The sequence below is a fragment of the Gouania willdenowi genome, chromosome 9 (assembly GCF_900634775.1).
Source record: "Gouania willdenowi chromosome 9, fGouWil2.1, whole genome shotgun sequence".
In the NCBI taxonomy this organism is placed as follows: domain Eukaryota; kingdom Metazoa; phylum Chordata; class Actinopteri; order Blenniiformes; family Gobiesocidae; genus Gouania; species Gouania willdenowi.
Window position 1 is genome coordinate 42,011,024 of NC_041052.1, and position 27,508 is coordinate 42,038,531.

General features: G+C 37.0%; 1 protein-coding gene across 1 annotated transcript; it reads left to right on the plus strand.

Moving 5' to 3' along the window:
* Positions 1-26,889, plus strand: LOC114469163 (synphilin-1-like). Its single transcript, XM_028456386.1, is given in 16 exon segments — positions 1-136; positions 3,146-3,237; positions 4,394-4,466; positions 4,553-5,115; positions 6,068-6,193; positions 6,195-6,231; positions 10,353-10,453; positions 10,455-10,565; positions 10,567-10,608; positions 11,033-11,155; positions 11,157-11,213; positions 13,892-14,005; positions 16,794-16,919; positions 21,103-21,272; positions 24,427-24,516; positions 25,843-26,889. Coding segments are annotated over 15 exon segments (2,670 nt in total). The 5' UTR covers positions 1-136; positions 3,146-3,177; the 3' UTR covers positions 26,720-26,889.
* Positions 26,890-27,508: the final 619 nt, after the last annotated feature.

A 27,508-nucleotide genomic window follows, 5' to 3' on the forward strand; every position in this document is an offset into this window, starting at 1 on the left:
TATGTCACAGTCTTTGTGTTTTAAGGCTTTGAGGAGAACCAGGAGAACCAGGAGTAAAAACATCTGGATCCAGGTCCTGCTGCTGCTAGCGGGTCTACACCCTCCTCTGGGACCAGGTCTGGTTCTGCTCCACCAGGTACCGAACCTCACACCTCCAGGTTCTCCCTGAACCTCCTTCTGACCCACTTTAAAGCCTGATGCTAACCCGTTAGCATGGGGCTAATTAGCATGTTAGCTCATCCCATTAGCTCAGCACAGCGGGGCGTTAATCTGCAGTCAGTGAAAGTCACAGGGGTTTAACTATCACTATGGCAACACGTTTAAACATTTAATAAGTAGCGGTATTTGTAATTGTAGATATTTGTTATTCAATTTAAATGTTGCAATTTTAAGTTCACATATCCATAATGTAATTGTGACTAGTTGCAATTGTAATTATTGATATCTATAATTCTATTCCCACTATGTTACACGTTGATATCTATTGTTCTTACTTTCAGATATAATAAATTGAATTGTAGATATCAGTAATTTAATTCTGAATTGTCAGAATTAAATTACTGATATGTTGACTTGTGATTGTAACTAGTGAGAATGTAATTTTATATATCTACAATTGCATTTCAGATATCAATAGTGTTTATTCCTATATGTGAAAATGAGTTATCGATATCTATAATTCAATTATAGATATCTGTATTTAAATATTCACTAGTTAAAATGTAATTACAACATGCAAAAATATTTGTAACATGTCAAAATAGATTTCTATATATCTACAATTAACATTTTGACATGTCAAAGTTCTCCCCTTGTTCTCTTTATTTCACTTTTAGGTGAAAATGACAAACTAACAAAAAGAAAGTGTCTATAGATACGTTAAACATAACCATAGCTGGATCTTCCCTTCGCTGCCGTGGGTTCGAATCCCACTTTTGATATATATTATTTCATTTTAACATATTTAACATGCAAATTCCACCTTTAAAAACTTATATACGACAAAAATAAACATTTCGGGGTATTTCCTGGGTTAGGGATACAATAAAAGGGTTAGCTAAAATACTACTGACGGAACTTTAAGTCATGTGGTGCACCTATCACGTGACCTAAACTGGCCAATGAGGGGCGCTGCATATGCATAGAGTGGCAGTGTACGATACGTTTAACGTATCCATAGCAACGGCCAACAAAAAAACACCTGAACAACATGAACACTAGTGATTTAAGTCTGTCTGAGATATTGATCGGTATCGGCTGTAAAGAATTCCTCAGACAAAGCAAAAATAGCAGAATTACGGTCTTTTGAAATAAGTGTTCCCCGAGATGCGTTCAGGGTCCCTGGGAAACCCTGACATTTTGGTGAATTTGTAAAATCCTGTCAGACGCTTCGGACAAGAAAAGAGAACATGTCTGGGTGAAACAGGACGTATAATAATGCACTAATTAGATAAAAGTCATGCAGTAAAGGTATGTTTTTAACTTTTAAATGTAGAGTAAAGTAAGTAAAGTACAAATCATCAAAAAACTACTTAAGTATAGTAACAAAGTACTTTTAATATGCATGTCATATATATTTGGTGTTGAACAGTGGACCACACAAGCACATTGTGATTAGTTAGAACATTAGAATGAATGTTTCTGGTTTGGTTTAAATGTTGTAACTACTAAAGAATTCCAACTATTCCCTAGTTACAGATGGACTGTGTAAATGGACTCATAGAGATAACAACTACACAGTGAACGCTTCAAGATCATTCCTCATGTGAAAACATTGAGTCCTAACTGTCATAATCAAGTTTTGCTTTCCTGACTTTTATTTTGAAAGTATTGTGTTTATTGGCTGTCTATTTCATGGATGATTGTCAGATATCAGAATGCACACACGTGGATCTGATCATAAATGTTTTAGTTGTTTTCTATCATACATTTACTTAATAACATTAACTTTTACAGTTTACAACTTTTAAGATGTCAAAACGACAAGAAACTACTTCCTGAACCTTCTTATGAGGTCATTATGTCATTTCAACAAATGTCCACGCACTTCGATCTAAAAAAAATCTGAATATTTTACTAATTGTTCTGTGATTATTCAATAGTCAAACTGTAAATGTGTAGTTTGATCTAATCAATACTTTTTGAGATATGGATAATGTAGTGAGGGAGGTATGTGTCCTTATTTCCAATATGTCAGGAACTCCAGCACAAGTTAAATGTGATATAGTAATACAGCTTTTTCATTGGCCCATAAAATCTGATCTGTTTTCATTTATATTATAAAGCTTACTTGTTATTGGGACGTAAAATCATTTTTCTTAATGTGAATTCTTCACTAACCCAAACTTTGGGTTATTTCACCACGCGTGAATATTTAAAACCATTTAAATGAGGCCGTTGTAGCTTTGCTCTGTGTCTGATGATCATCTATTGTTTAGTAGTTTTTCACTAGTAACATAGAAAATATAAAAACCATTGTAACAGAAAAAACGTTTATTTTTGAAAACATAATATTAAATATACGCTAGTTTTACTTTTTGTTTTTCAGTTTGTGAATTGATGAGGCTTAGCATCAATTAATAACAGGAGGCTTATCCTGTTATCCTGGATGTTTTAATTCCACCAGATCAGGGCTCTCAAACCCATTTTAGTTCAGGGGCCAAATACGGAGCAGTTTGACCTCAAGTGGGCCACAGGTTTAGGTTGGAAAACATTAATGTGCCCACGTTTGCACTTCCAGTTATAAATTAGACATAAATATGGAAGGCATCAACCATATCTAAGCAATAAATGACAGATACATAAATGTACTTTGATTTATTTATTTTTTTAACCAATTTTTATTAAATTTGGGGAGATTTTGTGGAGTAGTTTGAGCAAAATTGCAGGATTTTTGGAAAAAATTAGAGTTGTTTCAGCAACAATTAACAACTGAATTATTTGGTAATTTACACAACGATTCATGTTTTCTGTGTAATTTTCACTTCCTCCAGTGGGCCCAAACAGATGCTCTGAAGGGCCGGATTTGGCCCCCGGGCCTTGAGTTTGCCACATATAAGCTCTAGATGAACCTAAATGAGGTCTACAGTGAAAACAATGTGTGTGTATATATAATAACGTAAAGACGCTGTTGTTTGTCCTGTAGCTGTGTGTCAGTGAGGCTGATGATGAGGAGTGATGATGGAGGCTCCTGAGTACCTGGACCTGGATGAGATCGACTTCTCAGATGATTCAGTGGTCAGTGTGAAGGAAACCGTGCTGTTACCTCCAAAACCAGTGCATCATGGACACAGAACCTCATCAGTACTGTTTATGAATATCTCTGATTGTGATGGGTTCAGTGTATAATATAACAGAAGTTTAATGTTTGCACTCAGTCTCTATCCTCACGCCCACTCTTTTTAAGGTTATTTTAACTAATCAGTGATTCCTCCATAACGGGTGCACAATACATCGATCGCGATCTACAGGTTGATTGCGAAAGCATTTTGTGTCGATCGCGCACATGGGCATTAAGGTCTCATAAATGAATGAGAATGGCACAGTCATGTTCACTAAAAATGAAACCTAACAATTCAGCTTCTGACCTCTGTTTGAGGAGGCGCGAGCGCACTAATCTGTTAATTTACAACCTCTAATAGTCAGTAGAAGAAGACCCTCCTCCAACACCGACCTGATCAGGTATATTTATTATCATCATCTTCAGACCAACGTACGTGTGGAAGCTATTAAAGTTCTTCTAAAGAACAAAGTGAAACGCTCTGTGTGCTACTGACTCCACCCACTAAATGTGCTTTTTATTGTGAGTCTTTATGAAGTGATCAGCTGTGTTTGGTGCTTTGCATTTTCAAAATATTTTTCTTCATTGTATTTAAAAACGATTTTAATTAAACTTAGATTTTAGGTGTAACTGTTTAATATCAATGTTGTATTTTAATACAAAGACGTGAATCAAACTGCAGCAGCATCAGAGCTAAAGTCATCATGTAAACAGTTTGAAATCACAGTTAAACACTTTTTTTTCTTCTACTGACTATGACTGAGAGGGAGATGTTTTTACTGCTGATTTAATGTTCTTATTCATTTTTTAACTGTTTAATTTTTTATGATGCATTTTGGAATCATGTAAAGCCTTGTGTATGAAATACGCTATACAAATAAATGTAATATTATACAAATATTGAATAATTGTAATAATAATAATACAATAACAATTCTAAGAGTGTAAATAATAAAATCTAATTATTTACAATTATTATCCCCGTCATAGTAGATCGTGAAGAGCTGTTTTTGGTAAAAGTAGCTCGCAAGCCAAAGAAGTGTGTGTACCCCTGCTCTATAAGTACTAATAAAGCTACTTTACCCAGTGTGTCCCTCCTCTCCTGTCCTACAGTATTCTGTCACATCTCTGAAGAGCATCCCAGAGCTGTCCAGGAGGAGAGATGGAGCTGCAGAGGAGAGACCAGGTGGTTAGAGTTAAATGGTAGTTTAATGTGTGTTTATTACTCTCACTTCAATCCATCCTTCATTCTATTATTATTATTTCCTGCAGCTCCCTCCATCAACTGGAACCGCAGCGTTTCTTCCCACAGCAGTGGAGGAATGAAACCAACAGGGCTTCCTGAGGTCCACAGTAAGTTCCGCCCTGTGAAGCGAGTTTCACCTCTGAAACATCAGCCAGAGACCACCGACTCAGACCCAGATGGAAAAGGTCCTGGTCCTGGTCCAGCTCAGGGTCAGGCACCGTCTGTGGAGGAGTCGGGCGAGGCCAACAAGGACAACGTGAGCCCAGAAAAGCTGACTAACCCCCCCTCCTCCACTGAGGGGCCGGGGGGGAAGGCCAGGGGCCCGGGTAGCAGTGGGGGTCGTAGCAATGCTCAGGCTGTGTTTGGAGAGCTGGAACACTACGATCTGGACATGGACGAGATCCTGGACGTACCCTACATCAAGTCTAGTCAGCAGATGTCCACTCTGCCCCGCACCTCCAACGACAAGCGCTCAGGACGGGGGTCCACCTGAGGGGGGGGGACACTGGAGAGGAACCGAGGGATGAAGAGCTCCTCTTTGGTCCATACAGAACCTCTGAGCCTGGGGAGCAGCAGCACCCAGACCCAGGTACACATACCACAGTTTTATTATCATGTCTAGCTTAGAGCTGAGACCACCAGCCTCGTGTCCCCTGGTGACTGGTGAATGTTTTTTTTTTTTTTTTTTTACAGCTTTAATAGGTTTTGATGATCATTTTATTTAAATAAATGTCATATAAATAAATAAAAATGTCTCAATGACATATTCATAGTTGATAAGGTCAACTTTATTTCCTTTATTTGTAAGACAGTAAATGTAAGTGATTGAATTAAGATGGTTCTGGAAGCAGTTATTGAGATATTAGGAATTAATGAAATATTGGCAGAACAAATACATAAAATATTAAACCCTTGCAATAACGATGGTCGGCTCCAAGGAGCTTAGTGTACTAATGGTGGTCCATGTTTTGCAATTTAATGGCAGAAGCTTGACTGCCAATGGACAAGAGCTGCAGCTAATGATTATTTTTGTAGTCGACTAATCTGTTGATTATTTTTTGAAGCACATATTTTGGATTGTTATTTTAACACCTGTGAAAGTGTCCCTGTTGTACTGTGACAGCATGTTTTACAGAGGAATTAAATGACATAAAGCGTGTAGTTGTTATATTTAACACATAAAATATTATTGAAATTACAATAAAATCATGAATAAATGAATTATCACAAACTTAAAGTGTAAGTTGTCTTGAACTAAGTAGTAATAGTAAACAAAGAGAGTAAATAAGTCACTTTAAAAAGCTGGAGCTAACCTGCCTGTAGGTTTGTAATGAGGTTTAAACCAATCACAGAGCTGCTTTTACTTGAATCAAGTCCAAAATAAAAGAATGTAAAATATATTGTTTGAAGTTGGTGTTCAACACTGCCCCTAGCGGTCGGTGTGAGGTACTGCCCCAGAAAGGGCTTAGTTTTATCATTATTATTTTTTAGCTTCAAGCTAAAAATCACAATAACTTATTGCATACCTTTTGTCCCTACAGTACTGTGTTCTGTCTCCAGTCAAGTGGTCAGACTTAAGGAAGTCCAAGTCCATGGATCCAGACCTCCACCACCTCCACTGCTCCACTGGAGGAGGTTCCAGTCAGAGCTGCTGCCCTCCCCCTCCTCAGCTCCTCCTCCTCCCTCACTTCCTTTACTGATGCAGGTAGGATTTAAAGCTCCAACACACATCAAACTGACGATTGTGTCATCATTCAGAAAGATTGATAATGAACGTTCTCACCAGGAATTGTTCATAGCTTAGAGCAGGGGTGTCAAACTTATTTTAGTTCAGGGGCCAAATACGGAGCAGTTTGATCTCTAGTGGGCCACAGATTTTATGCTGGAAAACCAGTAATTTCAACATTTTTGTTCCTAGTTTGCACTTCAACGTAATTATGAAATACAAAATATGTAAGAAATTGACCATATCCAAGCAATAAGTGACGGATATCAGTTCCAACAGGATCCACACTTTACATTTACTAGATTTTTGACCAATTTCTATTTAATTAAGGGAAATATTATGTCTGCTTAACATTAAGATGGGAGGCTGCGTCCTAATGTTCCCTCCTATCTCTTTTCCTATCCACTGTTCCTTCACCCCTGGAAGTGTTTAAGTGGCAGCCATGATAAAGAGCGTCTGAGTTCTCTTTAAGCTCAGGAAATGAGACTCAATGCTTCCTTTTTTACCTTTTAGCCTAGGAAACACTGATACATCTTTTACCAAAGGAGACGAGATAATGCTGACTAGGGCCGAGACAATGCGTCGACGTAATCAATGATGTCGACGCAAAATATGCTCGCTGATGTGTCGTCCGACCATAACAAAGATGGCGGTGCCGGAGAATAACTAACGCGAGTGGCTCCTCCGACTTTCAAAAGTGCAAAGCAGTGAAGACACGCTCGTTCATCGAAGGTAGCTGTTCCCCGTAAACACTCCTCCTTTATCCCGGATGTGACCCACCTTGACATCAGCGGCAGCAGCAGCAGCAGCCGCACGCCGCATGTTACACACACACACACACTCGATGAGAGAACATATTAACATACCACTGTGATACCCTAGTAGTCTGTCCTGATTTGTAAATAAACACAATGTATGTTTGCTGTACCACAGGGACAACTATTGGAGTTTTTCCTTTGCAGTGTGACCTTTTATTTTTCCCTTAAACTTCCTAAAGGCAACACACACACACACACACACACACACACACACACCACACACACACACACACACACTTAAGGTAAAGGAAAGTTTATGTTGATGTCTCTGAATGCATTATTTTGTAGTTTTATATTCTTATTTGAACTTTATTTTGGAATTCTGAATTGAAGAGCAATAAACATAATTGCAATGTTAAGGAATTCATGTTTTTTTTTTTTCATTTTAGATATGTAAATATTTTCCTTTGATTACATTCAAACCTGTAATTTATGACATTATATCAGTGGAAAGTGTTAGAAAATGAGCTTTTAGTCCATTTTCAGAAATGTGTAGTTTTTTCACCACTGCAGACGTCACTAACCTTCACCACCGCCTGATTATTACGTCACCTAGTTGAAGTGTGTCCTGATTGTCAAAGCAAACATGATGGCCTTTTCCTATCTCCTATCCTAACACCTTTCCTTATCCCTGTGACGTCATCCTCGGGGGTTAAGGAAAAGTGGTTAGGAAAGGAGATAATAGGGACTATTCGGACGCAGCTGGAGATTGCCGAGCTGCTCAGCTTTGTTTGCGTTAATTTTTGGCTTTTAAAGACACCTGGATGGAAAACAACAAGCCTAGTTGTGTGCAAATTGTGTAAAAAAGAGTTTGTCTTATCACCGGAGCTTTGCAGCCTCAGCTACCACCTGAATGTAGTGGCTAGCACGGACAGCTAGCACGGACACTTGGACAGTGCTAACTGCAACACGCTGCGAGCACGAGTACAAACTCACTGGATAAATATTATAATCTGACGAGAAAAAGCAACAAGTTTGGTGTCAGAAAAAAGTTCTTACTATTTATGATGTGCTAACTTATAGCACCACATATGACGTTTTATTTCATTAGTATTTTCTATTATTTGGAGATTGACTAAGTACACATCAATATGACACGTAGCCCTTAGGACTAGTGTCCCATACAGAGGAATGTAAATGTCTACGCCTGTATTTGTTCTAGTCTGTTAAAAACAAACAATAAATGAGTTTTATAAAGACACTTTGTTATATATCAATGTTTTGATCTGCCACAGTAATGTAATTTAAAGGGGACATATCATGCTAGTTCCACTTTTTTTGCCCTTAAATGCATTTTGTTGTATATTTTAGAGTGTTTAGAAGTACAGAAAAGTTCAAATAAGTCTCTTCAGGTTCTCCGTAGATATCTTTATATTCTGTTTTGGTCATATTTTTCAATCTGTTTTGATTTTTCTATTCTTTATTACGTTTTTTGAACAATAACGTCACAGTATTTGCAGCAGAACTGCTAAATTAGTTCATCAACTCCAGGCCCAACACTTCGACCAATTCGCACTTTAATTTCTGGCTTTTATTTTGTAGTCCAAGCTCCAGGATGCAGAAGTTACGAGAGGATAAATCAAAATGTTGGGTTGTTGGATGTAGTAACCCACACGCTTCATTACACCGTCTCCCATCATCAGAACCTTTTCAAAGTGCCTGTTTGAGTTTTATTTTTTATAGAAATGTACCACATCTGTGGATAAGGTCATTTTTGTGTTGTGTGAAGCACTTCAATGATGACTGCTTCATCAACCTCCACCAGTATAAAGAAGGATTTACAGAAAGACTTTGTCTATGATTGAGGGTTCAATTCCTTCTATCTTTGGAGACGATGAACAGAGCACTTCGCTAAGCTGTAAATAACGCCTAAAAAGTGTGATGATAAGACGTCCCTGTCATTGTTTTGTTAGCATTAGCAGTTGCACCGTCTTCATATGTTAGCGCTGTGTGCTCGTTTTAGATCCTTGATGATATGGCCTACGTGATTTAATTTAGTCTAAAGTTTTCATTAGTCATTTTATTTTGACGTTTTTGTCTCTGAAAAGACTGTATTAAAATGCATTTCATGACGTTAGCTTGGCGCTAGCGTTAGCTTGTGTTAGCTCACTTGTTAGGGTTCTGCAGGTTCTCATCTTCATTTCATCTCGCTCCACTGGGTCAGACTCTGGCTGGAACATGTAAGGCTGGATGGACAAGGTCTAACGTTGTTGACATTTTGTAAATAACGTGTGAATAAAAAGTTTATGGCACCGCTACATAGCCGTATCTCTTCTATCAAACTACAAAAATGGCCGAACAGGGTGGAGTTGAACCGAGTGTCACCTCTGCAACCTGGAGAGGGGGCGGGATATGGAGTGTCTCATTTGCATTTAAGAGAGACAGCAACCAAAACGAGTTGCTCTCAGAAGCACATCAGAAAAGGGGGTGGAGCTATAATAATGAGGAATTCAGACCCAAGCATTGCAGTTCAGCTTTATATAGACCATAACTGTATGATTTATATGTAAAAGGAAGTTTTTAAATACATGATATGTCTCCTTTAAATGAAAATACCTCAAGTTGAGGGCGTTTCTCAGCATTTTTTTGTGGTGTGAATCAAAAAGAGATTAATTAGATTAAACAATTACAGAGCATGATTAATGAATCGCACAATTGTTTTAATCACTTGACAGCACTATCCAAAATGCATGTCAACTCGAGGGCCGGGGGCCAAATCTGCCCACACGACAAATTGAAAATGACAAAGAAAACATGAAAGCATTTTGTAAATGTCTAACTAATTCGATTGTATCTCAGCCCCTCCAAAAACATAAAATCAATGAAATGCAGAATATTTGCAGGACTCAGTTTTCCCACTGCTTATATCACATTTTTATTCTGACATTTTTATCCTCAAATTGATGAAAGAACTCTAAATGTTTCCAAAAATCCTGCAATAATTTTCAAATTGTTCTACAAAATGTACCTACATTTAGTAAAAAATAGATAAAATTCACAAAATCAAGGACATTTAAGTCAGTTTAAAGTTAAATGTCACGCATTACTTGGATTTTGTTGGTGCCTTAAATACTTTTACCATCAACATGATTTATACGTGGAATAAGTTTTTTTCATGTCTGAAATTTTTGGCCCTCTTGCGATCAAAGCGGTCAGTTTTTGGCCCCTGAACTGAAATAGTTTGACAACCCTGATCTAAAACATGCTCCCCAGGCCTGTATTAGGACACCCAGATCTAAAGGATGTTAACGTCACCACAACAACAAACGTCTTTCTTTTCAGACAAGCTGCTGTCTGCACGCGTTTACCCAGACTGTCAGAACCGGAAGCCCAGCCTGGAGCCTTCAGGGGTCTCTGGGCTCCCGTTCCCGCTGTCAGGGTGCAAGCGCCAGCAGGCAGGACCAATCCAAGCCCAGAGCTGCTGGACTGGGAGGAGCCAGTGGATCGAGGGGAGTCGGAGGATCTGAGGTGGACGAGGAGACCAAGAAGAACCAGAAACATTATGAACATAGTCAGAGAAGGACAGATGTCACTGCTGGTAGGTTTTGACATCACATGTTCGACTTTGAATCACTTGTTTCTGACTACTTCCTACTCTTCCAACTCTAATCCTCACTCTGTTACTTCCTCTCCTGTCCAATATCTAATGCTCACTCTGTTACTTCCTTTTCCTGTCCAATATGTAATCCTCACTCTGTTACTTCCTCTTCCTGTCCCATATCTAATCCTGATGCTGTTACTTCCTCTTCCTGTCCCATATCTAATTCTGATGCTGTTACTTCCTCTTCCTGTCCCCATCTCTAATCCTGATGCTGTTACTTCCTCTTCCTGTCCCATCTCTAATTCTGATGCTGTTCTTCCTCTTCCTGTCCCATCTCTAATATCTGATGCTGTTACTTCCTCTTCCTGTCCCATCTCTAATTCTGATGCGGTTACTTCTCTCTTCCTGTCCCATCTCTAAGCCCCACCTGGCAGCTGATAACCTGGAGCTGATCAGAGACGATGATGGGAACAACCTGCTCCACATCGCAGCCTCTCAGGGACACGCTGACTGTCTGCAGCACCTCACCTCACTGATGGGGGAGGGACGGCCTGAATGAACGGAACAGCCAGCAGTTCACCCCCGCTGGTCTGGGTGTTAAGGTCTGTGTGTTATATTATCTTTATATTTATTCACACTTTGATTTAGCATTTACATTAATCTGAAGGAGCTAAATAACAATAATCTATTGAGCAGACCTCACTGAAGGTCATAGTATGAAAGACATTTATAAAACTACAGCCTTGCAAAGCAATTGTTCACATTTTAATTAAAGCACCAACATTGGTGAACATGTTGACTAATGTATTCTGAACATTCTGGATAGGGACCCCCTCCAGATGTTGCTTTGGTCACATCTGGACAACTTCTTTCCTCATGAAAATCAGCCACGTTATCTGATGCACTTTTGTAGCTGGTGTGTATTGAAGGCGTTGCTAAAGCTAAGTCTGATGCACCTTCTCTGTCACTTCTGTTCTACTTGATGGCGACGTCATCGTGCGGCTGTCGAAGAAAAATGGTAGTTCGTCAGTAAGTCGTAGCCTCTTCAAAGTGTGAAATAATTGACCAAGTATCAGTTCTTTTTTCAAAATACAGGCTATAGTATGTAATCTATAATGTCATGTTTGTTGACTTCAAACCCATTGAATGTGATGGATTCCATTTGACTCATGTTCACTCAGGCTAATTTTAAATTCAAGTTGTTGTTTTTGTTGTTGTTTTTTGCATCCAACCAACCCTCTTTACCAGGATCCAATAATCATTAAGATTAATATGTGAGATTCAGCCCAGTTCTGACTGTCTGCACTAAGTAGAAAACCATGTTTTAGGATATTTGGGATTTATTAGGGATGTGAGAAAAGTTAGTTTTTGTGATATTGTACCCCTGACCCTGACCACTTAAAGTTTAAGTAACACATTAATAATAATAGAAAGATACCAAATCTGAATTATTCCTAATTTCCATATTCTGATTATAAGGGTTTTTAGTTTTAGTCTCGTTTTTGTCGACTACATTTAAAATAACAAGTCAACTCAAGGCTAAGAGGATTAAGTCGACTAAAAATACTTTTCTCTATTAATTATTTACCTGGTGTTTCTTGGCTTCCTGCACAGAGATTACTTTTGATAATTGTGTTAATCAGAAGTTAATTTGACAGCAAATTTTGATTTAGAGTTAGTCATAGTCTTTTGACTATTCAATTCAATTCAATTCAGTTAAACTTTATTTACATAGCGCAAAAAACAACAAAGTCACCTCAAAGCGCTGAACAAAATATAAAGTCCATAGTAAAAAAGAGGAAAGAACCCAACAAGATCCACATGAATAAGCATTTAGCGACAGTGGGAAGAAAAAACTAAAATGCACATTTGTTTTAGTCAAAATTTTGTCATCAAGATGAACTTAATTAGATTTCAGTCGACTAAATCTGTTACAGATATAGTTGATTAAAATATAAAGCATTTTTCAGTCATCTTGTCATTGTTTGTCTCCAGTCTTTGTCGAGTGGGAAATTTTACTTAATAAAAACTACAATTAGAATTATTTGTTGACATTAAATTATCATTTATTATTATTATCATGTTCCCTGTCAAGCTTTACTTGCTTAGAGTAAATATTCAGTGAATAAAACCTTCCCTTCTTTAGAAATACACTATATTTTAAATGCATCACTAATTGGGAATGACCAGGATATACAGTAGGTAAATGTCTAGTCCACTACATTTATTTTATTTTTTATTCAACCATCATTCCCTGCCGTACCTGCCTGAAAAGATTCAAATCTGATAAATTCCGTTCCTTCCTGTCTGCATCCACCCTGACCACACGACTTCCGTTTGATATCACACTGAAGCAACACAGAGGCTCAGCAACACACACACACACACACACTCACACAACACACACACACACACACACACACACACACACACACACACACACACACACATACACACACACACACTCTGGAAATGTGCAACACTGAGATAAACCAGGAGTGTGGAAAGAATGAGCTCACTGTAAAATAATGTAAAAGTGTGGTGTGAGCATTCCTCCATTCTACACATTTTACTTCATGTGTCGACACAAATATGCATCTTTTTATGTTTTGTTTTGTTGTAATTTTACTTGAAAACCTTTGACTGTAACATTTTGCTTGTAAAACTGTTTAAAAACATCCATAGATCATAATAATGGAATGAATGAGTGATAACACACATTTTAAAGAATCTCATTTTGTAAATAAGTGAATGAAACAGTATTTAATGCAGTGGTTCATAACCTTTTTTGGATCGTGACCTCACTTTGATTTCAACAATTCTGACGACTTCAAAGACAATTTTTCCAGAAATAGTTTTGATCATGTTTGAGCTTAGATATTTAAAAACTGAAAGTATAGAAATACATTGTTTAAGATTGGGTATTGTTTTAAATTTTTCTTAAAAAAGAATAATAGTTTTCAAAAATCTATTTAATTTTTCTCCCTGTAACCCCACATGAGGTCCCTGCCGACCATATGGTTAAAATAGACTAATTTAGTGGCTCCTTAATAGGTTTATTTCTATAGGTTTTTATCATTTCCGGTCTGAGAATGACACTATTTGTTCATTTTTCACTTTTTTCCCTGTAGTGCCATCGCGTACCTCTAGGGGTACATGTACCCCCATTTGGAAACACTGCTCTAGAAGATAAATCTGTTATCAACGCAACTGTTTTCATTTAATAAAGCTTGTGTGTGCATGTGTGTGTGCGTGTGTGCATGTTGTGTGTTCATTGCAGAATGGCCACTTGGAGTGTGTGAGGTGGATGGTGAGTGAAACTGAAGCTATTGCAGAGCTGAGCTGCACCAGAGAACATCCCAGTCTGATCCACTACGCTGGGCGCTATGGACAGGTAACCCTCCAAGCCACACCCACATTCACCCACCAAACCACACCCACATTCACCCACCAAACCACACCCACATTCACCCACCAAACCACACCCACATTCACCCACCCAGAGCCGTATAAAGAGAGAGTTACGACAACAGAAGTCCAAAATGTTTGACCGTCACGTGATTCATGTAAGACTGAGTTTGTTCCCAGAAGTTATTGACGGGCCATTCGAATCCATTGATTCCTAGTGACATAACTGCATTGATTGACAATATTTATACAGTACACCATCATATGTATGTGTATATACAATATATGTTCATGTACTTCCATAAATAGTTTTTTTTCTAACTTAAATTTGTATTAATAATTAGTGTAAACGGCTTATCTGACATAGTTAAGGCCAAGATTAATTAGGTTAAAAAATGTGTTAATATGTATTGTATATAGTATGTATTGCTTTGAATTTTCTTTAAAAAAAAAAAGGGGGTCATTAAAAAACACCACATCCAGACAAGATACATTGAAAACATATTTATTACGTTCATACATATATAAAAATAGACATTAGCTTTTTAACTATGCACTTATGTACCAAGATAAATTAATTAAATAAATGTCTAACAAAGTCAGAAATATGAATAACTTGTCATACAGTTTGCTGTGCTGTGGGGATGCTCCAATCGTTCTGATAAAGGAGGTAAAATGTTTGGCTTCAAACCGAACCAGAGAGGAAAAAGAAATGGTTAGCATTAGTCAGCAGGAGAAATCTATAAATAGTAATAATAATCAGGATTATAACAATAAAAAAATGTGATCATATTCAAACACTTCACTTTTTCAACAAATAACACAATTGAAAAGCTTATTGTTTGATTTAAAAAAAAAGAAGATATGTATCCTATGTGTGTAGATAAAACTGAAGTAAACGCTGTGTATCTGCTAATGATCCCTTTATTTTCTAAGAAGAATTAAAAAAAAAAATTCTTTTCTTTTGAACATGAAAACAACAGTAGTGTATCTCATAATGAAAAATAATAATAGTAATAAAAAATTAAAATGTACTAGTTTAGTGGGGGATAATCCACTAACTTGCCTTAATGCACACGTTAATGGGTTTAAATATGCTTATAATAATAATAATAATAACATCTTACTGTTCAAAAGTGCATCACAAACCATCCAATCAGCTCCAGCTGCATTGGCTACAATAGTAAACTGATCACTTCCTGGAACTATTGAGGCTCCATGAGCCGCCATTGCTGTAAAAAAAACCAAACCATTGGAGTGACTGGAGTTGTCGCAACTCTCTCTATATACGGCTGTGCCCCACCAGCCTCACCCACCCAGCCACACCCACATTCACCCACCCAGCCACACCCACATTCCTCCTGGTTGGCAGGTGTGCAAAAACGTGGGGGTGTACTTGGACTTTTTTTCATATTTTTATTTTAGTATTTCAAAAAATCACAACCACAAGGTGATAAATGGGATGATCTATGCTGAAATATCAGTTTAACAAAGTGTAACGAAACATCTGTTTTAGCTGATTGCCACTGGGGGAAATAAATGAATGCCTTGATTATGGGCGGGGCTCTTGGAGCGCTAAGACACACCCACTCTATACTGTAAAATCAGAAGAACAATCTATGCTATGCTAACTAGCTGCTCAATACTCACTGTACCGCTCAGTTCAGTGTGTACAATATTCCTACGATGCAACAATAATAATAATAATATAAAGATGTTATGTGTGTGTGATGTCATGGCCACGCCCCCATTAGAAAACTAAACTGTGATGGAGGAGAAATGAATGGAACATCTTTGGTTCCAGTGTGTGAACACTTTGTCTTTATCACAGACGGAGATATTCTAAAGCTGTGGTTCACCGTCATGTAGCATTAGCTCGTTAGCATTAGCTCTACAGAAGCCTCATGATAACCATCAACCACTGCTCATTTTACCTCAACACATCATTGTTGATATTAATATTATATTATTTTAATGTATTAAAACAATCACTAGAGTCATTTAAACATAATATGGATTTTTATTGAAACTGAGAAAAGTTAATATTCTGTTAATTTAAACTGAAGTGTTGGTTGGACTTTATTAAATAAAATGTGAATACATTTGACATTAAATGTTGTTTACTTGTTAGTTTATGTCCATTATTAATTTATAGATAATTCCCTATAATATAACAACATGAATCTAGTAAACGCTCACCTGTACGGTTACTGTCCAGGGATTTATTTCACTCACACTGTACACATTATTATTTGGATAAAAAGTCACTAAATTGATTTCAGATCGGATCGTTCTAAATGAACAAATATCATCCAGAAATATAATCAGCAACAACAAATCGTGATTTGAATGGGAATCGGTGCTAAATGGAATCGTTAGCGTTCTTCTCTCTATTCCCTCTTCTCTCAGTCTAACCTACTCACCACAGATTGTAGAGCCCACAGGTTTTATAAAAGGGGAGGAGCCAACAGTGTTTGTTTGTGTTGCACTGGTCCAATGACATCATATGACTTGTTCTTAGCCAATAGCAAAACTCAAATGTAATAGCAGTGTTCAACCCATAGAGGGCAGTCATTCTGACATTTTACAACTTAATAAGACAAATTTGAAAACTTGGACTAAAATGTTGAGAGTCTGACCAGGATCAATCATCTGCACTACTTCATACCCAAATACACTTGTTTTCAGCAGAAAAAAGAGATTTGTGGGTTTAGTTCCTCTTTAAAGATTCTTAATTGTTTTTATTTAAATCATACCTCTCTGGTTCTCTTTAGGAGAAGGTGTTGCTGTGGCTGCTCCAGTTCATGCAGGAACAGGCCATCTCACTGGATGAAATGGACCAGAATGGAAACACAGCTGTTCATGTAGCAGCTCAGTACGGACATCTAACCTGTCTACAGGTACGTCACACACACGCACACACACACACACACACACGCACACACACACACACACACACACTAAGGATGTCCCGATCCGATAGTGATATCGGACATTGATCCGATATCAGCCAGAAAACAAATATCGGATTTTATCGGTCTGCATCTAAAATCAGCAATACAGGTGCTCCGATAAAAAAAAAAAAATATATATATATATATATATATATATACTGTATATACATATGGATAGAACTTCTATCCATAGATGACTGTGGTTCACAACAAAATAGGTGGCAGCAACGCAGCAATAAGCCTCCCACATGATCACAACAATAACGTGTGTGCTATGCTACTCTGAGAAGGAATATCATTTTATTAAATTGTAGATTGTATATTTTATGTTTAAGGTTAACATTGATGACTAATAAATGGGTCAGTTTTTCTCATACCTACTGTTGCTGACTATTGTTCTCTGAGTGACATCACTTGATCAAGACTTTGCTAACATTTCATACTACAAAATAAGTCCTTATTTTATTTTATTAAAGAATTAAAAAAAAGGCTGCAATATCGGAATCATATCGGAAATGAAAAAGTTGTATCGGGACATCCCTACACACACACACACACACACACACACACACACACACACACACACACACACACACACGTCTTTTTATGAATAACACAAACTATTTAACATGAAAAAGTCACATTATTAGAAGCAACTTTTATTATATAACGACTGTGAACACATTTAGTTTTTTGTTAAATTAATATCTACAGTATATGTGAATTGTAGTGAATGCTTCAGCCGAGGGTACATTTATAACATTTATATCAGTTTAAGTTGCAGAAATGTAACATAATACAAGGAAATAAAAGAAATTCCTGGAAAAGTTATGGAATTTAAAAAAAACTGAATTTCCAGTCTTGAAAAGTCATGGAATATTTGAACTGTTTTGTAAATATATCCTAATTTATTTTATTGTTTAACATATGTTAAACCCCAAAGATGTTGAGTGTTATCTCAAAGTGAACGTGCTGCATACCATCATTGAACTCTCCGCCTCCTTTATAAAACTGTGAGTAGGTAACATCACTTCAGCTGGCGTTCTGTACGTTAAAAACCAGGAAATGTATACGCAAGAAAAATATATTAGCGCTTCAGAACTTTCGTTAAAAAGTTTTGAAAAATCATAGTGAAAAAAGTGTGGGAACCCTGATAATAAGTCCGTTAAAGCCAAGGTTAAATAACACCAAAGTGCACTGTATTTTCAGAATAAGAGCAGTAAACCATTCTACTGTTTCTTTCTAACACACTCTGTGTTTTCATGTAAACATCAATTCAGAATTAGTGTTTCCATGTAAACATGAAGTAGAACACTTTAATTCTGAATAATTTAATTCAGAAATAAAAAGAACATCATGTATCCAGGTATTTGAGAAGTGTTTTCTCTGAACAATCTGTGTCACAGATATTCCTATTGGGATCAATACAGAGTTGGACACATTTGGTGTTTCAATGATGTCTTCTTATTCAGCTTCCTGGTACTTTACCCTCACCCTGTTCTGACTGTATTTAGTAACAGTGGAATTCTGTGCCAAGACAAACATGAAGGGAAACATGTTTCTACTGCACATTTAAAAAACACTTAATCAATGCAGTCTTCACTGATTTATAGAGAATCTTCCACTGCGAGAACAACTCATTTCTTCACTGGTTATTGTGGGAAGTCTGTCCTCCATGTGCTGACGTTCCACGGATGTTATTGAACTAGTCTACTTCCTGTTAGAAACATAATGTGCCCTGGCTTCATAAAACACTGAGGTGGACATTTGTTCTCAAACTTGTGTCAGCTGGGATTGGCCCCAGCAACCTCTGGGACCCACTGCAGAATAAGTACAGGTAGTTGCAAAGTCATACAGAAGGACCAGTTATAGAGTTAAGTATTATAGTTGGTTAAGACCGTTCATTACTAGTATAACTAGAATATTTGCATTTTCTGAAAAAAATGAAAATGAGAATGCAGGTTCTGACCCACGTCACAGTCGCTACATGAGATCATTCATCCATTTTCTGACCTGCTTGCTCAAGAAAGCATTAGCATAAGCATTAGCTTAGAATTAGATTAGTATTAACAGAGCATTGGCATTAGCCTAGCATTAGCATTAGCTTTAAGCTAGCATTAGCCTAGCATTAGCCTAGCATTAGCCTAGCATTAGCTAGTATTAGCCTAGCATTAGCTAGTATTAGCATGTTATTAACTAGTATTAGCCTAGCATTAGCCTAACAGTAGCTAGCATTAGCATTAACTAGCATTAGTCTTGTATCAACTAGCATTAGCCTAGTATTAGTTAGTATTAGCATTAACTAGCATAAGCATGTTATTAGCTAGAATTAGTCTAGTATTAACTAGCATTAGCCTAATATTAGTTAGCATTAGCATTGACTCGCATTAGCATGTTATTAGCTAGCATTTGTCTAGTATTAACTAGCATTAGCCTAATATTAGTTAGCATTAGCATAATGATTAGAATAGCATTCGCCTAGCATTAGTATAGCATTGGCTAGTATTAGCATTGGCTAATAAGTAAGACAGAAGAAGAATAATAAAGTATACGTTTAAGGGATCAGGTTCATTAGTGAGGATGTCTCCTTTGCAAACGTAAAATCAAGGCTCTGATGTCATACAGTGAACTCCTGTAGCTAGCAGATGCTAAGGCTCATCAATCTCTCAAATAATGATCAAACACCCCTATTTTACAGTTACCACTGTATGTCATTATAATCACGCCTCCATAATTAGCTGTGCAACAGGACACTTAGCTTACATAGCATCAGACAAACAGACACAAACAGGGTACACACACTAACATAGAGTACACACACACTAACATAGAGAACACACACACTAACATAGAGTACACACACACTAACATAGAGTACACACACATAACATAGAGTACACTAACATAGAGAACACACACATTAACATAGAGTACACACACACTAACATAGAGAACACACACACTAACATAGAGTACACACACACTAACATAGAGTACACATACACTAACATAGAGTACACTAACATAGAGAACACACACACTAACATAGAGTACTCTAACATAGAGAACACACACACTAACATAGAGTACACTAACATAGAGTACTCTAACATAGAGAACACACACACTAACATAGAGTACACACACACTAACATAGAGTACACACACACTAACATAGAGTACACACACACTAACATAGAGAACACACACACTAACATAGAGTACACACACACTAACATAGAGTACACACACACTAACATAGAGTACACACACACTAACATAGAGAACACACACACTAACATAGAGTACACTAACATAGAGTACTCTAACATAGAGAACACACACACACTAACATAGAGTACACACACACTAACATAGAGTACACACACACTAACATAGAGTACACACACATGCTTGGAAAACTAGGCCAATGTTTTTCGACCTTTTTTAAACTAAGGTACATTTTTTTCCTTAAATGAAACTCTGTAGCTTATATTAACAATATACAGTCATTCTTATCAAAGTGTGTTAAATAGGAATCAAATAAACACTCAGAATTTTTTTTTTTAATCTTTCATATTTCTTCTTTCTAATATAAAGTGTAATTCACAATCTGTAGTCATTATTATAAGTGTTTTTACATTTATTTTTTCAAATAAAAGTATAATTAACAATATTCAGTAATTTCCTTTCAAAGTATCTTTAATATATGATAATTTTATATTTTATTCATAATTATACATATATTCATTATTATTATTATTACTGATAATAATAATAAATAATTGTATGATACATTTTGTTCTGTGTTGTTGAACGTTAAGAGTGATAGTTTGGTGAAATTGAGTAATTTTCAACGGCACACAAGTGTGCCACGGCCCAGTGTTTGAAAAACCCTGCCCTCGGCTCTCACAATGGGTACATTAGAGGTTAGAACATAAGGGGCGTGGACCAAAACAAGGACCAGCACAAATGGGAGAGACATGGAACGAGAAAAAGCAAAACATGCAAAAGGAATAGTTGATTAAATTATTTGTGGATCCTCCTAAAACTTTACTCTTCAGTGATAACTGTGTCTGTCTGTGTCTGTGTCTGTGTCTGTCTGTCTGTCTGTGTCTGTATGTTTCAGACTCTGGTGGAGTACGGCTCTAATGTGACGGTTCAGAACCAACAGGGGGAGCGACCGTCCCAGAGTGCAGAACGACAGGGACACACCACATGTGCTCGGTACCTGGTGGTGGTGGAGACGTGCATGTCTCTGGCCTCACAAGTGGTTAAACTCACCAAACAGCTCCATGAGTAAGTTTATATTTCATTTATTTAACACAGATTTATACGGTACTTTTCTTTTTTTTACCACGGGTTCTGAAAATAGCACCAACAGTTGAGAACAACCAGAAATCCACTTTGACAAAAAAATCGCTGAGGAAATAAGTTGGACTCCTAAACACTAGGGGTGTGAAAAAAATGAATTTCAAAAAGATTTTTTAATTTTTATTTTTTTTCTTCTGATATTTAATCAGTATTTTTGTGTATTTGTGCAAAATTTCAATGTTCACAATGCTTTCAGTGTGTTGCTATGGTTACTTGATGCACTTGATTTTATGATGACAGTGTGTAATACCTGCACTATTTATGTATACACAGACATTTTATTTTCATATAATCTAAATAATCTAATCACTGTTTAAACTGATTCAATAGGATAAATAATTTGTTCTTTTTTTTGTGTATTATCAGTAACTCAGGGTGATTTATCCTTAATGTTCTCACTGACAGTTGTTACAATGCTATCATTATGTTGTCATGGTTACTTAGAGACTTCTACACAGTAGTTTCAGTGAAAAGAAACTTGTTGGACTTTATTTTATGATGACAGTGTGTAACACTGTATTTTCCTTTTTCCAGTGAAAATGTGTAAAAACACAAATAATAAATAGGATGTTTTGAAGTAAATAGTTTTGACTCAATTTATCCTCTAAATAATCAATATCTTCTGATGAACATATACAGCAACTTGATTTTTCATCTCTACGTTTAATTTTGATATTAACTGAGTAGAATATTGCGATATATCGATATAATCGAATCGTGATACGTATCGTATTGCCTCATCGATGCCAATACTCACCCCTACTAAACACTGAGGCTAAAGCTTCATTAAGAAAAAGACAGATTAAAGATTTTGTAAATCAGTGTTTTTTTGAGCTAAGGTTCATGTTTTCATTGAAAAAAGACAATAAAAAATGGAACTTTGTAGCCGATATTAACAATATACAGTCATTCTAATCAACATGTCTTAAATAGGAATCAAATAAACACAAAGAAAAAAACGTTTTTATAATCTTTTATATTTGTACTTAATGAAAAAAATGTTTTTTATATTTATTTTGAGGACAGAAGATGGATGGTTGGATTTTTTTTTATTAATTTAAATAAAAATAATAATGAACGATATGCAGTCATTCTTATTAAAGTGTCTTGAATACAAATATAAAACAAACAAAACATTAAATATGATACAAACTACAATTTAATTTTATTCTGTTGAATATTGTTTTGTGTTTTATCATGTATTTTTATGTTGTATCATTTTATATTTATATATTATATAGATGTTTTTGTTTATTTTTCATAAATAATGATAAATACATTCATAATACATTTTTATAGTTACATTTTGTTCCATGTTGTTCAAATCTAAATCAATGTTTCTCAAATGGGGGTACGTGTACCCCAAGGGGTACGCAATGGCACAACAGGTGGTACTTGAGAGAGTGAGAGAGGAACATTAACAAATAAAGTGTCAGTCTTGATAAAAACTGTAGTAATTAATCTATTCAGGAGCCACTAAATCAGGGTTTGTCAAACTTGGGTTGGGACCCCATGTGGGGTCGCTTAAACTTTCTGAAAAATTAAAATAGATTTTTGAATTATTTTAATTATTGTTCTTTTTTTTTAAATTAAAACAACACACAATCTTAAAAAACTGTATTTCTATACTTTCACTTTGTGAAATAGAAATCTAGTATCACTAAAATGCAATTCAAAAATAAATAAATCTGAGCTCAAACATGATCATAAACTAATTTAAGAAAAAATGTCTTTGGGGTCATCAGAAATTCTTGATATCAAAATGGGGTCACGATCCAAAAAGGGTTGTGAACCACTGCATTAAATACTGTTATATGTCTTTTATTTACAAAATGAGATGAATGTGTTATCATTCATTCATTCTATCATTATGATCTATAGATGTTTTTAAATAGTTTTCTAAGCAAAATGTTGGATCTAGAAATAAGAGAAAGGGGGACTAGAGCCTAAAAAGTTTGAGAAACACTGAGGTCCTAAATGATAGGGGTGTGGTCCTAAATGATAGGGGTGTGGTCCTAAATGATAGGGGTGTGGTCCTAAATGATAGGGGTGTGGTCCTAATTGATAGGGGTGTGGTCCTAAATGATAGGGGTGTGGTCCTAATTGATAGGGGTGTGGTCCTAAATGATAGGGGTGTGGTCCTAAATGATAAGGGTGTGGTCCTAAATGATAGGGGTGTGGTCCTAATTGATAGGGGTGTGGTCCTAAATGATAGGGGTGTGGTCCTAAATGATAGGGGTGTGTCATCAAGGAACCTCACCATTTGATTAGATTATTCAATGATGATCTATGTTTATTTTTTCCCATTCAGTGTTTATTCAGTATTTTATACTTTTAATCAAGGTCTATGTGTCAATATTTATTAATTAAAATAACCAAACGGATGTATCACCATTATCTTTTATTTATGTCAAATCACCAAATCCAAAATAAATGAATATATTACAATAATAATGATAAAATAACACAGAGACTGGTGACAGGAATGAACTGATAGCTTCATCATAGCATTCATCACTTGATTCTTTCAAACGCTTTTCTTTGAATCCGGATGATTGAATCTCACATTCAGTATTAATTTTATACATTACTGAATAGTTATTGAATTGTCACGTGTCGAATCGCGATTATTCTAATAATGTTTTGTCTTCTAATAAATGAGTGGCTTCCGTTATTTGAATAGCCAACATTAATAACTAATGTTCTTTATTTCTACTTTATTATTCATACATTCACTCACATCAGGTACAATTTTAATGTTTGCAGTGAAAAGCAAAGCAAAACAGCTGAAAAATAGATAATTCCAGCAACGTAAGGGCTTCCCCAAAGTCTGCATACCATTTCAAAATAAAGCATTTCACAAATGATCCTTTATAGATATTTATGGTTTGTTTGGGATGATCTTTTAATATATCAAACAACTATTTCTGAGCAGTAATGCAACCTAACCAGTGAGTTCATGTATGATCCATCACACACACACATCAGAGTCTGTATTTAAAGGTGACGTGTTGGCTATAGTCGTTTAAGTGGCTGTGGTGCAAAGGGAATCATTGCTTTTGTGCTTTGTGTCATACAGACAGGCAACAGAGAAGATAGCTCTGCAGAAACAGATGCAGAGACTGATGGACTCCAACAAGGCAGAGGGGACACCTTCAAGGTCACCCAGGTAACACGCACCTTGTTGGTGACATTGCATTTCAAAGACTAAGGGCCTGATTTACCAAGATCTTAAATAAAAAGTGCTAAATTGGGTGTGCACACAAAACATTCCACTTTCACCTGTTGTAAAAACGGAGGAGACGATGCTTTTTAAAGTAGGGTTTGGAGCTAGCTAGCGCTCGTGTTCAAGCACATTAGCCAGCCTGACTCTCCACTTTTTCTTGACCAAAAAGTAAATAATTGTATTGATCAAATAGCAGAGATTTACACTTTTAGAAAGTGGACGAGTAAAATGTCATTGAAACCATCATTAGCCATTAGTTAAGTTAGTTATTGAGAATTTAATTTAAATCTCAGCCTAAGTCTGTTAAAAATATGGAAACTCTGTTCACTTCCTCCATTATTCTCTTACACTGAGCATTTACAATGAGCTCCTTAAATTAAAAACTTTGTTTTTTTCACCTCAGCTGTTTATGATGATTTTCATCATGAAAACATTAATTTCCTTCCCAGCGTTTGTTTGACCTCAGTGGGCGGGGCCTCCGAACTAGGAACATTTGATTTTAAAGCACACTGAGGCTAAATATCTCTGTTGATTCTTCATACCTTTACTTTGAAAGTTCTGAAAACATTTGAAGTGAGAAAGTGACCAAGTAGAATATAAACATGTGCTGATTTGATCCATAAAACTCACGTAGACAGATTTAATTCACACAATTTCAGAGACCCTCCATTGTGCTACTGACTAAACTTCCAGCCCTACTAAGCCCTATTTAAAAAAGAGTAAAAAAAAAAATAATAATAGAAGACGAGAAGAGATGCTTTTATTTTGAAAAGGGGATGTTTGATCTTTAGATTGAAGCTGGTCACAGGACCATTTTACATTCAGCTCCCAATGCATCATGGGACGGTTGAGTATGACTAGTGTGCCTACCGTGCATACTTAAGAAATGTCCCCACATAGTATACATCCTGGTATTTCTCAGCTCCTCAATCTATTCATACTATCTAATGTGAATAAAACACCTCAGAGAAAGACTGAGATGATGCAGAATTGGAAATCTGATTGTAGAAGAGCTGAGCGTAAATGGAGAACAACAAATCTCTAAATTCATCTAGAACTGTACAAAATAAGTGTGTAAATTAAATGGTGCCTTGTTCAAAGCGAAGCAGCAATACTTTTCTGAAATTATTTGTGGAAACGTCAACAACTCTCACACATTGTTTTCTGTAATTGAAACTAGTTTTTAACTACTGTAACATTGTCTATGTGGTGCCTTCGTACAAACTGAGTCTCACACAGGCTGTGTTTGTGTTTGTCTGTGAACTCCAGCTACCATCAGCCCCCGGGGGAGGCGTGGCAGGAGCTGATGCTGACAGCAGAGGGAACCCTGGGGGACGGTCAGTGGATGGTCCGTCAGGGAGGGGCCCCTCCTGACTCTGTGCTGCACCAGCTTCTGGGAAAAGATGCCTCGGAGACGCTGAGTTTGAGGGAGAGGGCGCCCCCGGCTGCTCCGGGCAAAGAGGGCCCTGGGGCCCCCGGGGGCCGCCGACCAGGCCTGGTGGAGAGGAGGGAGCTCAAACTAGCCAGACTTAAACAAATCATGCAGCGATCTGTGAGTGAATCAGACACAGACCCACCAGAGGAAGGTAAAGTACCAGGAGCCGCGCCCTCAAACACTCTGCGACCTGATAGGCCGTGCCACCTGCCAATCACAGAGGAGGAACCCATGTCTAACCATCTACACCCGTTGATGAGCAAGCCCCTCCCCCCGCCCTCAGCAGAGAGGAAGCACACGTTTGCTCTGAGTGGATCAAAGTCCGTTGACAGCTTTAGTTTCAGAGACTCTGAAACTAACGTAGCCGAGGCTCCAGGTGACAAACAACCGGCAACCAGCCCCAAAAGCGCCCTGAAGTCTCCTTCGTCTCGCAGGAAAACATCCCAGAACCTCAAACTGAGGGTGACCTTTGACGAGCAGGTCCACAAGAGCTCCATCCATGAGGCGGAGCCATCCAAAGGTCAAAGGACGTCTACCGGGGGCTCAGAGCAAAGCAAGAGGCCGTTTGGAACATTCCGCTCCATCATGGAGAGTCTTAGCGGGAACGCTAATCACAACAACAACAACACGGACTCACCTGACAGAAGGTCAGAGAGTAAAGGCAGCCCAGGGGGAGGAGCCAAGAGCAAAAGCAAAACCACTAACGTTTAACCAGCTGGTACGTTCTGAAGGGGCGGGGCTTCCCAGAGCAAGAGGGTCATAGCACGGTCCAGAGCAAGGTTGGATAATTAATTACAATTATGACATAATCGTAATTGTAATTGGAAAAAAAATCTGTTGCTGTTGTAATCATAATTGAATTGAAATTTAATTCAGATAATTTACTTTGTAATTGGAAATTCTATAAAAACAAAACTATTAAACACAAACTAATACCAATATTTTCATTGATTAGGAAGCCTCACAACATAACCAAGAGATGAGAAGCTAATTAGATGATACATTATATTTTAGTGTATTTTACAGCTGATTTAAGACATGGGTCAAAACATAATAGATGCTAACAGAACGCTAACACAAGAGAAAGGTTAAAGGGGCAGTATTATGAATCAGTGACTTTAGAATGGTTTTGCTACAGTGATATACATTCCATACTTTAGCCTCATTCAGAGGGACAAAGCTTATGATTCCACATATTGTAAAAAGTCAGCTCCAAACGGGCCAGTTGGATTTTTGCCCCATTATGACATCATAAGAGGGCAAAGACTCCTCCTCCAACAATCCTGGCTCATCCTGCCCTACATAAGAATGTGAGCTCCTCCCTCTCAAACTACCTCACAGCTGAAACAGACGTAGCGAAGGCAGGTTAATATTACAGTTAATATTTTTACGTTCAGTATGTAGATAAAGTGAAGAGTAGCGTGAGCACTCACAATCAGTTTCACTTTTAGTATTCGTTATACCGCCTTGTATCGCCTTTATGGAATGATCTGACGTGTT